Source organism: Equus caballus, chromosome 8, assembly GCF_041296265.1.
Source record: "Equus caballus isolate H_3958 breed thoroughbred chromosome 8, TB-T2T, whole genome shotgun sequence".
NCBI lineage: Eukaryota > Metazoa > Chordata > Mammalia > Perissodactyla > Equidae > Equus > Equus caballus.
In genome coordinates, this window is record NC_091691.1 from 25,729,388 (window position 1) to 25,742,429 (window position 13,042).

General features: G+C 52.6%; 1 protein-coding gene across 4 annotated transcripts in view; it reads right to left on the minus strand.

Moving 5' to 3' along the window:
- RILPL1 (Rab interacting lysosomal protein like 1) overlaps positions 1-13,042 on the minus strand; it is a 44,410-nt gene that overhangs the window by 1,047 nt on the left and 30,321 nt on the right. The window contains exons 5-7 of one of the 4 annotated variants that reach the window (XM_023647285.2): positions 9,819-9,991; positions 7,827-7,919; positions 1,776-1,799 (exon numbers count right to left, since the gene is read on the minus strand). In XM_023647285.2, the coding sequence (XP_023503053.1) occupies positions 1,776-1,799; positions 7,827-7,919; positions 9,819-9,991 (290 nt within the window). Of the gene's footprint in view, positions 1-1,775; positions 1,800-2,072; positions 2,161-7,826; positions 7,920-9,818; positions 9,992-13,042 lie in introns of all 4 variants that reach the window. The other 3 variants (XM_023647286.2, XM_023647288.2, XM_014742216.3) reach the window with 3 other exon arrangements.

Consider the following 13,042-nt stretch of genomic DNA (forward strand, 5'->3'; position numbering starts at 1 on the left):
AGGGGATTTTGCGTGTCATTGTCACAGTCCCTTGGAGGTGACACAGCATGAACAGGGCATGCACGTACGTGATGTGTGATGCATCTCCCACCTGAACCACTACTGAGGATTTCTTCTCATCACTAAAGCGAAGAAAAAGCTACTGGAAACATACATGATGGGTTTCTTGACCCTAATGATGTCGAGAAAGTAATACTTGAAAGCCATATGGGATGTAAGATGATTCTGATGTAAACAGATGAATGGTTTTAATGTCAGTAGTTACGTATCTATTTAACGTGAATCAGGAAATGAGAAAAATAACACATCAAAGCCCAGGTTTTGGGGCCGGCCCGGTGGCGCAGTAGGCTCACACCCTTCACTTCGGCGGCCCAGGGTTCGCCGGTTCAGATCCCGGGTGCGGACATGGCACCGCTTGGCAAAAGCCATGCTGTGGCAGGCGTCCCGCATATAAAGTACAGGAAGATGGGCACGGATGTTAGCTCAGGGCCAGTCTTCCTCAGCAAAAAGAGGAGGATTGGCAGCAGTTAGCTCAGGGCTAATCTTCCTCAAAAAAAAAAAAAAAGCCCAGGTTTCATGGATATTACTGCTTAGGATGAGGCAAAAGTAGGTATTTAAATAAAATGAGACAATTAAAAAATATTTTAAGTAAGTAATAGTACACATGAGTCTCTGATTAAATATTGTGAGTAGAGCACGTGAATGAAATTTGGGAAACATCAATTTGGAGCGTCAAAAATTGAGTTAATGGTGAGAGCCTTTAGAAGTCATCCCTGTAACCAGCCACACAGCAACAGCTAACGTGGACTGAGAGGTCTGTTTGAAACAGCTGTGGCTACTGATCACTGATTAATCAGAGCGGACCATCTGATGCCTAAAAGATGAAGGCAGAAATCACAGGCAAAAAGCTTATAAAGTGGCCCATTTAAAACAAGGGCTGTTTTAACTCCACCTAAACAGAGACTAGGACCCTGGCCAGAGACCTTGAGCTGGCCCACTTTGACTCTTTCCCAAAAACCCTTTCTAAGCAGTCCACTGTCCTTTGGCACTCCTAGCCTCGTAACATTTCTTGTCCTCACCAAGTTCTCCCATTCTTGAATTCTGGTTTTTGAACTTGGTAAGAGAGAGAAAAGGCATGTTACGTTTCCCGGGGGCAGTAAGAGGAATGACCCACTGAGACAGTGAAGCTTCAGATCAACTATTTTTAGCTCTGTCTGTTCACCTATTAGCTTTTTTTTTGGTGCTGTGGCCTATGGAGTTCAGTTTTAATCACGTCTGGGTGAAAATGATTTTATTCTTCTGTGGTTACTGGCTCCTACAGTCCCTATCAGAAATAAAGTGGCCTTTCATCATAAAGCTGGGGCGAGCCAAGTTTATCTGGAGACATTCTCCCTACCAGCCACGTCTCTTTTCTCCATGACAGGTACGTGTCCAGGCAGATGAAGGCATGATGTCCTCCTGGGTCATTTGTGAACTCTTTCAGCGTGTCATCAGGGCAATTAGTTGGCCAAAAATACAGCAGCAACCCATCCCTGGGACATCTCACCTCTACCTGACTAAGCAGGAAAGCCACTCGCCACTGCCTGGCCAAGGGACACAGAGAATCAAAACATGGGTCCCCTCCTCTGCTTTTCCTATCTTCCACAGGATCCACTGGCTTATTGACGATGGCTTGGCAAAACAAAGCAGTTTAGAAAGCTAGGGCACGAAGATCGAAAACACAGCGTTAGTGTCACTCGGGCGGGGGGGGGTCACAGTGGGTGATGATTACTGACCCGTCACTTAAAGGACCTTCTTTACTGGATCAAGGACAAGGTGGTTTTAGAATAGAAACAGAAAAGACAAAAAGAATTATCGGTGACAGAGCTGAGAATTCCGAGGCTCCACTCGTGCAGAGCGAGTGTCACGGGTGGCATGTCTGAAATCGCACTCGACACCCACTTCAAATGGGAACAAGCAGGTGACGGCCATGCAGCTAAAGTGGCCAAAGAAGGCAGGCCAGCCCCAGCAGTAGCCGCAGCAGACATTCCAAAGGCAAAGTTCAAACAAACCCAGAAAAACACAGTGCCTACAAGGGGGACAAGTCGTCGGAGAGGCTGCAGGGTGGGGTCATCTATTATCAGTCCCGCTGCCACCATGGGCATTATGGCTGTAAACATCCTGGTTAGAGAAGTACAGACAGACACAGAGAAGATGAAGACCAGGGAGGCATGAAAATACACAGTCCACAACAGACCAGCTGAAGGGTTTGTTTACGGTACATGCTATGGGTGGAATTGTGTCCCCCCAAATTCATATGTTGTAGTCTTGACCCCCACTACCTCGGAACGTGACCTTATTGGGAGATAAGGTCCTTGTAGATATAACTAGTTAGGATGAAGTTATATTGGAGTAGGGCAGGTCCTTATAAAAGGGAGGAATTTGGACACAGACAGACCCACAGGAGGAACGTCACGTGAAGCTGAAGGCAAAGATGGAGTGAGCTTCTACAAGCCTACAGAAACCAAGGATCGCCAGCAACCACCAGAAACCAGGAGAGGGGCATGAAACAGACCCTCCCTCACGGCTCTCAGAAGGACCCAACCCCGCCCACAGCTTGGTCTTGGACTCCTGGCCCCCAGAAATGTGAGATAATACATTTCTGTTGCTTAACCACCACACCTCCCCGTGCGTCGTACTTTGTTACAGCATCCTTAGCAGACGAGTGCAGCATGTGATGAGCACCGAGGGAAGGCAGGGCAGTCCTCAAGGGCTGAAAAGGCAGGCCTGGGCGTGGGGAAGGAGGCGGTCAAACCCCACCATGGGAGTGAGTAGGGACACCCTTGCAGGGGGCCTTCCAGCACATCCCCCCCAACTGCCATGGGCTGCAGGCTCTGTGCCCCGAGGCAGCCAGGGGAGACCCAGGAGAGAAGGGGAGGCAGCCAGGGTGGGCCGGCAGGACAAGAACTGAAGCCGAGAGCCTGTATAACCGCCCCTGGGGAAGTCAGAGCTGACGGTGACGCCCATCAGTCCCTCGGCTGGGCAAGGAAAATGAAGAAGAAACTCCACACAAGCCAGCAGAGCTCATTTTAAACAGCTTTGATATTCTTTGTTTAGAGCTTGGCTGGGCCAAGATATAAAATGACTGTCTCACATGAAGTTTGAGGATTCTCTGTGTGTGGATCACCTTTGATGCGCTTCAGAGAGTAGCTGGGAGTTGCCATCTTGGTAGAACCACCTGGATGGCTTCTCACGGTGACAATGAAAAGAGAGGACACCTTTTGCTAAATGAACGGGCCCAATCCCCAGAGGCCAGGCTAGTGGGCACAGTGAGCTTTCCAGGGGCTCTAAGCCACGTGGTTCTGCATCCACCTTCACCAGGACCCCTCTCTTAGCATAACAAGGAGCTGGAAAAGGCACAGTCACTGTGTGGGAGATGGCCCCAGATGCGGGGTGGGCGTTTTGCCTGGAGAGATGTTCACCCACCTGGAAATTCGAGACTTCATTTGGGGCCTCATCAGGGCCCTTGGGACACCTGGAGGGTCCGGCCGAATTACTCTCTGTGTCCCTTTCCCTTCCTATTCCAGGTCCCTCCCTGCAGAAGCCGCCACCTCTAGAGAGACAGCCACTTCCACGAAAAAAGACTGGCTTGTTTTGGTCAAAAGTTTATGTCCTGGATATGCTGTAGCTGGTTTTAAGTGCCCCCTCCCCACCGACTATTTCTGGAAGCCTCAAACCAAATGGAGCTCTAACAGTGGCATTGCAGGCAGCGTAATGGGCGGCTGTGAAGAAGCTATTTCTGGGCTGAAGCGAGGAGGGCGGTGGGTAGGAGGACAGGGACAGAATGCGCTGCTGCCGCTACCATTTGATACTTGAGTGGCCGCCTACTCCAAGGCCGACTTTCCGGTATGGAGGCCAGCTCTTCTGATCTGAACCTTCCCTGGCCGTCCTCAGCCCCATGGCTGCTTCCTGCCTCCTGGGCAGCCCTTCTGCCCCTGCTCAGCAGGAGGCAGCTGTGTGTGCGTCTATGGGACGGTGACTGAGAGCCAGGGACCACACAAAGGGGGCGCTGGTGCCTGGTGTCCACTGGGGACGAGGCTGGAGTCACTCAGGCGCTCCTCGTGACCCTCCCAGGCAGTGCCAATGCCGACTCTGTGGCCAGCAGCTGCCCGATCACAAGCTATTCTTGGAACGTCTTCTGGGCGCACTGTTTTGACTGGCGGCAGGAGCTTCTGCTTCCCTTGACCAGTTCAGCCCAGAAATGTAGACTCTGGCGTCCCTGGCTCGTGGAGCATTTGAGAGATAAGGGAACTGGGCATTTAGCCCACAGCTGGTGACTTGAGGGGTGAGGTAAAGGCGGGTGGGAAGGCAGCACGAGACAGCTGGGGCAAGCCCGGGGCCAGGTGGCAGACGGAAGGCATAGGTTCCAGTCCCGACCTGGACCCTTCCCAGCGGTACAATCTACATGACGTCAGCGTGCTTCTCTGGGCCGGTTTCCTCGTCTGAGAAACGGGGCTAAGTGTCCCAGCTCTGAATCTCTGCCAGGGTGGAAGATACCTCAGTGCAAGAGTCCTAAGCCAATGAAGGGACTCCAAAGCTCCAAGGTCACTGCTGCTTACTTGTTGAGGGGGTGGGGAAAACCGGCCACGGGCAGGAAGCTGAGCTGGAAAGCAGGCGTCCGCTGCACTAAAGAGGCCGTGAGGCTAATGCTCCACAAAAGCCAGGACGAAGGGCCCAGACAGACCGAGGAGGGGGCCCGAGGAGTGAAGGAGGGGAAGGGGGACAGGCGTGGAACCGTCGTAGGAGCTGCCATTCCCCACCCGACCTGGGGAAGGGCGTCCCCACCCCAGGCTCTGGGCTCTGCACTGATGCAGCTCCCAGTCAGCAGGGGTGGACAAAGACGACCAGTGTCCTGCCTGGGCTGGTCAAAGGCCTTTTGTGCCTGTTTGATGTCCAGTTACTCCCTAGAGCTGGCCACCTGCACCGGGTGGACGGGAGGCTCTGACTGCTCTCCGTCTGTCTCTATGTCTCTCTCTCTGTTTCTGTCTGTCTCTCTCTGGCTCCCTAATTCCAGCTGCTTCTCCTACCAGGTTCAGAGCCCCAGGTCTTGCTGAGCAACCAGAGGTCACACTAAAGGAGAGAAGGGCTTTGGGAATGGGGCCCCAGGGTCTGGAACAATCTGGAAAAGAGGATCAGACACTGGAGCCTATTCAGGTGTGGGTAGAGCGAGTGGAAAGAAGATTGTCAGCTAACTTTGATAACTTTCCTCAGATTTTACCCAGTTTGAGATTTGCAGGAGCCTACTCATAATTACCTGTTTTAGAGAAAGGAGGCTGGAGTGGAAAATTAAAAAGTCAGAGCCCCCCCAGCTTCGGAAGGAATCCTTAGAATGACACAAGGCCTAGAATTACGGTGCTGGGGGCACTGTAAACACAGCACACTTAAGTGAAGACGCCGAGAAGTTCTGATTCTTAAAGACGGGGGGAATGCACTGCAGACATGGCTCTCCGTCCCCCCTCCCGCCTGGGCTCATGAACTTTTTCTCAACTTCCTCAGGTTTTAGCCCAAAGCCGTAGCTATCGAAGCACAGTCGATTCTGCTCATCCTTCCATGTGCGTGGGGCTGGCATGAATCAGAGTCAAATCTAAGTCAGTCCCATCTCCTACCAAGCACCGGGTAAGAAAGCCTAACCAAGAGGAAGCGTTCTCCAGGGTACTGAGTCCAGCACAGAACAGAGACTGAAGGGCTCCCTCACCCCCCGACGGGGCCCCAGTGGACACCCATCACTTCTGCGGGCTCAGCACTCTGATCTTGCTTGGGGCCTGCCCTTCCCCTAATTCCAGCCCACGTGAACTGGATGGGGTGGAAGCTACCCGAAGCTTCAGGATTGAGAACGAGAGCCACACCGGGCCCATTGATGTACTGCCCTGTGATTGGCTTACGGGTGGTCATGTGACCCAGGCAGAGCCAATGAGACCTGGTTTTGTGACTTCTGTGGAAGATTCTCTCTTCCTACTGGAGTTTCAGATAGAAGAAAGCAGAAGCCTGAGCTGATGGCTGCCATGTTGCCACTGTGAGGGGAGAGCATGCCCAAGAATACAGCCTACAGGAAGGAAAACAGAGTCAGAGGTAAAGGAAATGAGTCAGAGGTGGAAGAAACAAGGCAGAGCCCTGATGACAAGGCCTGGATCCAGCTGAGCCTGAAGCCAGAGTGACCTGGGAATTTTGGGTTACTGAGCCGACAGTTTTTCTTTCTTTTTCTTGTTACTTTGAATGGAGTTTCAATTGCCAGTGGAAGATTACTAATACGTGGCCGCGATGCTGTGGGATCCAGAGGAAGCCATTCTGGTTCTAGGCTTCTCCCTGGGAAATATGTATCCCTCACCAGAACCAGGAACCACACCCCCTGACAAATCCAGGAGAGCTGAGGGCTGAGCAAGTAAGCAACGCGAGGCTGCAGGAGGCTTGAAAAGGAGCCACACATTAACCCGCACGCTCCGAGGGGCAGCCAGCCTTCCCGCAGCCGCCAGGGCCCAGAGTCTGAACAAGTCACCCTTTGCCAAGAGTAGAGGGCTTGGCAGTTTCAAGGCTGCACACATTTGCCTTCCCCACCCCTTCCACCAACGCTGAGCATTCAGTCAATTCACAGGACAAGAACTAGCCAAGAATTTCCAACCAGAAGTGGAGTTTCAAGGTTGCGGCCTCCGAGAAACACCCCGGTTCCTCCCACACTCACGCCCGGTGGCTTTCCAGCCCTCGCCACTTGCTTTCACGAAGCTTCTGCTGAGGATTGAGGGAAGAACCCAGGCTGCTTCTGTAACCAGCCTTGGGGACAGCTGGAAGGCCGAGAGCCAGGAGGACCCTCTCAGGGGAGGTGATAGGCTACCAGACAAGGGTGTGAGCATGAGGCGACATTGCAAAGAGTTTAAAACGTGGGCTCTGCGGCCAGGCTGCCTGGTTGGAACCCTGGCTCTGCCTGTCATTAGCTGTATGACCCTCGGCGGGTGACTGACCTCAGTGCCTCAGTTTCCCTAACTGTAAAATCGGAACAACAGTGCCTCTACCTCAAAGGGCTATGGGAGGACTCAGTGAGGTAATTTGCAGGAATAGTACCTGGCACACAGTAGGTTCGTTGTAGATATTAGCTCACTAGACCAGAGGTTTTAACCCTGTCTGAGGGGCTACAGGGGATCAGTGAACTTGAACTTGTATGTGGTTTTCGTTTTTCCAGAGAAACGGTCTGCAAACTCTCATCAAAATCTCAAAAGGGTCTTTTGGTGAAAAGAACCGCTGAAGTAGCTTAAAATCTAGTCGAGAGGAAAGACTGGGTTGCTCTCTTTCTCGTGTGTCCCCCACAGCAACCAGGGCCTGACTCTGCGTGTAGAATGCACCGATAAACAGAGAGACCGAGGGAAAGCTGGGGGAGTCATCGTAGAAATGCAAAGATGGGGTAGCCCCGGGGCCACAGCCCCACATCCCGGAGCTGAGCTGGGGTTTCAAGCCCTTAAAATGCACGAATCTGCCCCTCCCCGCTTTGCCATCCTCAAGGACCCAGGGACACACCCCCCATACACTCAAGCAAGCCCTGAGCGGCAGCCACAGGCCCCGCCCCCTCGGCCTCCCCTGACCTCTCTGCCCAGGGCCCCGGGGGTACTCAGTGTTCGGATAGAGGTGGACTCAGCCAGGGGCCGGGCCCAGCGGGCTCCGGGGTGAGGCGCGTCTCTGCGGGAGGTGGTTAGTGACAAGCCTGGCCCTGGCGCAGGTGCCCAGGAGGTGAAGTCAGGGGGCGTGTGAACCACCAGGTCAGCCGAGAGGGAGCAGCCCCACACCCGGAAGCCGTCACTTACAGTCTCTTGATCCCAGACTCCGGCTGGGGGGACATTCTCGGGTGCGCGACGGGTGGAGGCTGGGGTATTCGATTTTCCTCTTCTATTTCTTCACTGAAAGGAGTCGAGAGGAGTGAGACAAAGGAGTCAAAAATTCCCTGAGAGCTGGAATATTCCAGAAAGGTACTGTCTGATGGCCTGAGAGGGCGTGTACTCTTTCAGGGGAGTAGGAATAAGGAGACCCAGCAGGAGGGCAACAGTGGCCTCTGCCCCATAGTCTCTCTGCCTGGGGCGCTGGCCTCTTAGTGATGGGCGTGGCTGGGTAAGAGGAGGGGTCAGGCCTGGAGGCAATGGACACAGGTGACTGTGTTCCCTTTGGCCCAGTTGGTCAAATGTGAGGAATTTCAGGAAAGGGACCCACATCTCTGTTTTCAGATTCCTTTGAAGATTTCAGCCAAAAAGAACTACTTGCTGTTTCCTGTCCTCCTTAAATGTCGTCTCCACACCTTTGTAGTTTCTTCCATGCAGAGTATGCCACCCACCCCTCAACATCTCCCAAACCTGAATAGTAACCTATCCTTTAGGGAAGGCCCAGGTCAACTGCCACCTCCTCCATGAAGGCTTCCTGATTTCCACCTCATCCCCAAGCCAGAAGTGATCTCTTCCTTCTTTGAACAGCCAGTGTGCACAGTATCAGTAAAGCTTTCTTATGTGCCAGGCACACAGTGAGTTTTCAATAAAAATACGTGGTGCCGTATCGGTGCGTCGCTTATCTTCCCTACTGGAGCAGGATCCACACCTGGTGCATCTGTCCTTCCTTCCAGCTTTCCATTCAACAGATGCTTATTGTGTACCTACTCCACGCTAAGCTCCATTCTAAGTGTTGGGAACTTAGCCATGAACAAGACAAAGAAGGTTTCTCGTCTCATGTTGTTAACAGTCTGGTAAGGAAACAGACAACAAAACGAGCACACTAATGAACAGGACTAATGTGAGATGGTGAAGAGGGCCCTGAAGAAAGCAGAACTGGGTAAAGTGGTAGTGACTGGGACAGGGCGTTGCTTTGGATGGGTGTGATGGGGAAGGAAGGCCTCTCTGACAGGTGACATCTGACCTGAATCCTGAATGACCAGGAGTCAACCATGGGAAGAACCAAGGGCAACATTTTCCCAGCTGTAGGAGCAGCATGTGTAAAGGTCCTGAGGTAGAAACAAGCATGGTGTGTTTTGAGGAAACCGTAGAAGGGCAGTGTGCACGAAGCTGAATGAGTATGAGGCAGCATGATATGAGATGGTGATCTAAGTCAGGGGCAGTGCTGTCCATAGAGCTTTCCACAATGACAGAAATATTCTATATCTACACTGTCCAATAGGGCAGTGCCGACTGAGCACTTGAAATGTGGCCACTGCAACTGAGGAACTAAATTTTAAATTTCATTTTAATTTAACTCATTTAAATTTGAATAACCACATGGCTAGCGGCTACCATATCCGACAGCCCAGCCCTGATAAGTGCCAAGAGTTCATTGGCCATGGGCTGAATGAACAAACTCTTAGGTTGTACAGGTCCACCATCTCTTATGTGCAATTGCGAAATCCAAAAAAGCTCTAAAAACGAAAATTCATGTTTTGGTCATTCATTTGGTGGCAAAACCTGAAATGAACTCTCATGAGGCTGTTTCTGGTCTTTATTTATCCCATTTGGTATGTTCATATCTTTCACTGCAAAAATATTCGTGTGTTTGATTTCGGGGTGCTGCCCCCGAGCTCGCTGGTGGTGTGAGTAACACACAGTAAGGTCATGTTCCTTTCTTAACGGCTGGAAAGTCCTGAGTTTTAAATGCACCTGGGCCCAGGGGTTTCAAAGGGATTGTGAGCTTGTGTGTAAGTGCTTCAGGCCAGAGGGGGTCCTCAGAATGGACAGAGATGCAGTCCTTGTCTTCCAGGAGCTAACTGTCCCAAACCCTGCACAACCCCAGGACGGAGCCAGCCTGGGAGCTCCCGGGATGCTCACCTCTTATAGTACGCCAGCTCCTCCTGCAACAAGAACACCTTGGACTTGAGCTCATTCCTCTCATGCAGCACGTCCCGCAGCTCCTGCAGCGTGAATCGGGGGCGGTTGGGGTCCTTGAGATCCATGGCCACCTTCTCCGCCTCTGAGACACTCTCCTCTCCGCCCGGCTCCGTCTGGAGGAGGCAAGATGCTGCTAATGAATTCCTGGCGGCCACCACCAGCACCCACTCCGCATCCTGCCGGAGCCCGAATTTCCCACCCTCCCGGGGCCTCAGCAGCTTGCCGAGAGTGCTATTTTAAGAACTCGCAGGCGGCCTCTGCTCACGTTCTGTGCAGTCGGCGTCCCTCCATCCCTCCGGAGAGAAAAGCCAGCGGCCACCTGTTCATTGTTTGCCTTCTCAATAGGCAGACCTGTGGGCTCGGCGCCTCTCCACTCAGGATTTTATTCCAAACAGCATTAAAAGGCGACCAAGGAGAAGAAACAGCGTGCCCCTAGGGATGCCACCCCCCTAAATCGTCCTGCTTTCCCTTTCCCATGTTCTCTCCTCATATTCATACTAAGACCTTTGTTAATTTGGCTAAAGTTGTTGGAATCAGAGCCTATGCACAATTCTCTATCTTTCATTTGACGTGAGGTCACATACATTTTCCCATTTGTTACCCGCCTCCTGGTCAAGCCCATTCGCCCCAGTGCTCTGGGCGTCTTTTCACTGGAGTTCAGGGGAAGCCCCAGCGGCGGGGTCACCTGGCGGTCACAGGACAGCAGGGGTTCACAGGCAGGGCATTTCTCCTCATGCAGGTCACGCGGACCGATCCTAGCATGCTAAGCCACCTGTTCCAGGCCAGGCCCAAGCCCGTCCTCCCACCCTCTTCCACAGCAAGGAGCTTTTAAAAACAATTGCGGTAAAATTACATAAAATTTACCATTTTAACCATTTAAAAATATGCAATTCAGTGGTATTTAGTACACATGCAATGTTGTGCACCCACCACCTCTCTCTAGTTGCAAAACTTTCTCATCACCCCGAAAGGAGACCGTGCACCCATTAGCACTCACTCCCCATCTCCCTCCCTCAGTCCCTGGCCACCATCATCTGCTTTCCATCTCTCTGCATTTGTCTGTTCTGGACATTTCCTATCAATGGAATCATACACTATGTGGCCTTTTGTGTCTGGCTTCTCTCATTCAGCATCATGTTTTCAAGGTCCATCCACGTTGTGGCAGGTGTCAGTGCTTCATCCCTTTTCGTGGCCGAATCATATTCCAGTGCATGGATGGACCACATTTTCTTTCTCCTTTTATCCACTGATGGGCACTTGGGTTGTTTCCGCCTTTTGGCTCTCAGGACCAGCGCTGCCACGAACATTCCTATACAACGATTTGTGTGAACATCTGTTTTCAGTTCTTTGGGGTCCATACCTAGGAGTGGAACTGCTGGGTCGTATGGTCAGTCTATGTTTAACTTTTTGAGGAACAGCCTAACTGTTTTCCACAGCGGCTGCCCCCTTTTACATTCCTGCCAGCAGTGTAGGAGGGCTCCACATTCTCCACATCCTTGTCAACACTTGTTTTTCTTCCATTTTTTTGATAGCAAGGAAGTTTTTGCAAGCTACCTCGAGGTCAGCTGACCAAATCTGCAGGCGGCCCCACTCTGCAGGCAGCGCAGTGTTCCCCACCCCCCTGAGATGCCAATGTCCCATGATCGACTAGAAGGAGTGGATAAGAGCTCAGGACAACAGTGGCAAAGCTCTGGAATAGGGGAAAGAGGGATTGAAATAGAGACCCACGTCCCCCCAAAAAAACCCACAGGGCGGGACTCCAGCCTAGAGGCGTGATACAAGGCCAGGAAGGTGAATGACTCCTGAAGGCGGAGCTGAGAGGCCTCACATCCTGGGACAGTCAGGACGGGCTGTTCTGGGAAAGGACACTTGAAAGGAGACACCACCCCCCAAGGCAGATCAGGTGACAGAAGAGCGAGGCGTTGCAGGCGGGGAAGGAGGTCTGACCAGGAGTCAGCACGTCAGCACGGAGCAGCAGGAAACCGAAACCTGACACACACTGGCCCCACCAAGCCATCTGGGCAAAGACGAGCGGGGCCTCTTCCCCCCCAAGAACCAGGGGAGGAAATGCTGGAGGATTTAACTTCCCAAGAAGGTATTCTAGGCGTCTGCTGATGCCACCTTCAGGTGGGCTGTGTTCTCAGGGTACGTCTTCAGTCTCCAGTTCCCTCTGCGGAGCTTCGGGGCTGCTCCACGGACCACCTGACAGCCTCATACTAGGACGGTGTCCTCTACCCAAGACTGTGTGTTAGTAAGTGCCCGGTATACAGCCGGCACTCACTAATGCCACTTCCCTTCTCTTTCCCTGCCCAAGTTAAGCACAGAGCATCCTTGGATGTCTAATATTTATTGAGCATCAACTGTGTACCTGCTGGTCACTGAGATGAATCAGACAGATGGGGGTGGAGGGAAGACACACACAAATAGAAACGTACAAGGTGACAGAATGAAAGAGGTGCGAGGACAGCAAACTCTAAGTAGGGAGGATCAGGGAAGACGTTACTGCAGACGGGGTCTCTGCATGGGGTCTTGACGACTGTGCAGAAGTTCACCAGGAACTCTGGGCTCAGCCCAGACCCCCTTTCCCCATTTTGTGTGGCCCTCACTGTGTTCTAAAACTCTAGTGAATTAGCTGTCAACTATTTTAGATCAGGAGATTCCACAAGAAAGTCAGTTTGGGGCTTCGTTTTGGAAAAAAGTGGAAAGATTAGATCACTCTGGGCCCGCAGGCAACACTGGGCTGGGGCTGTGTAGCAGCGGCTCCCTTTACATGCTCTTCTCGTGGCTGCCCACTCCCCACCCCTTTGGCCTTCCCTGCCTGGACTCGTGGACCCAAACCTCAGGCTCACACACTCCCTCCAGCCCCTCCCTCCCCGGACAACTTAGGCCCTGCCTCTCTGTGTCTCCGGGAGGGGCCATGTGACGGGGTCCACACACCCAGAGGAAGGCATGAAGCCCTTCTGGGGGCTTCCCAAAGCCTCACTTCTCAAGAGGCTTTTGGGCAAGCTGCCTGCTCCTCTCGGGGCCTGCATTTGTTCACCTCGACGGCCTGCCCGCCTGACGTCCGGGGGTTCCTATGAGCGTGTGCCTTCAAGGCGCAGCAGGTCCCAGCTCACCCCTGATGTGTCCAATCACCCAAGACACAAGGGGCTCCCCAGGATCTG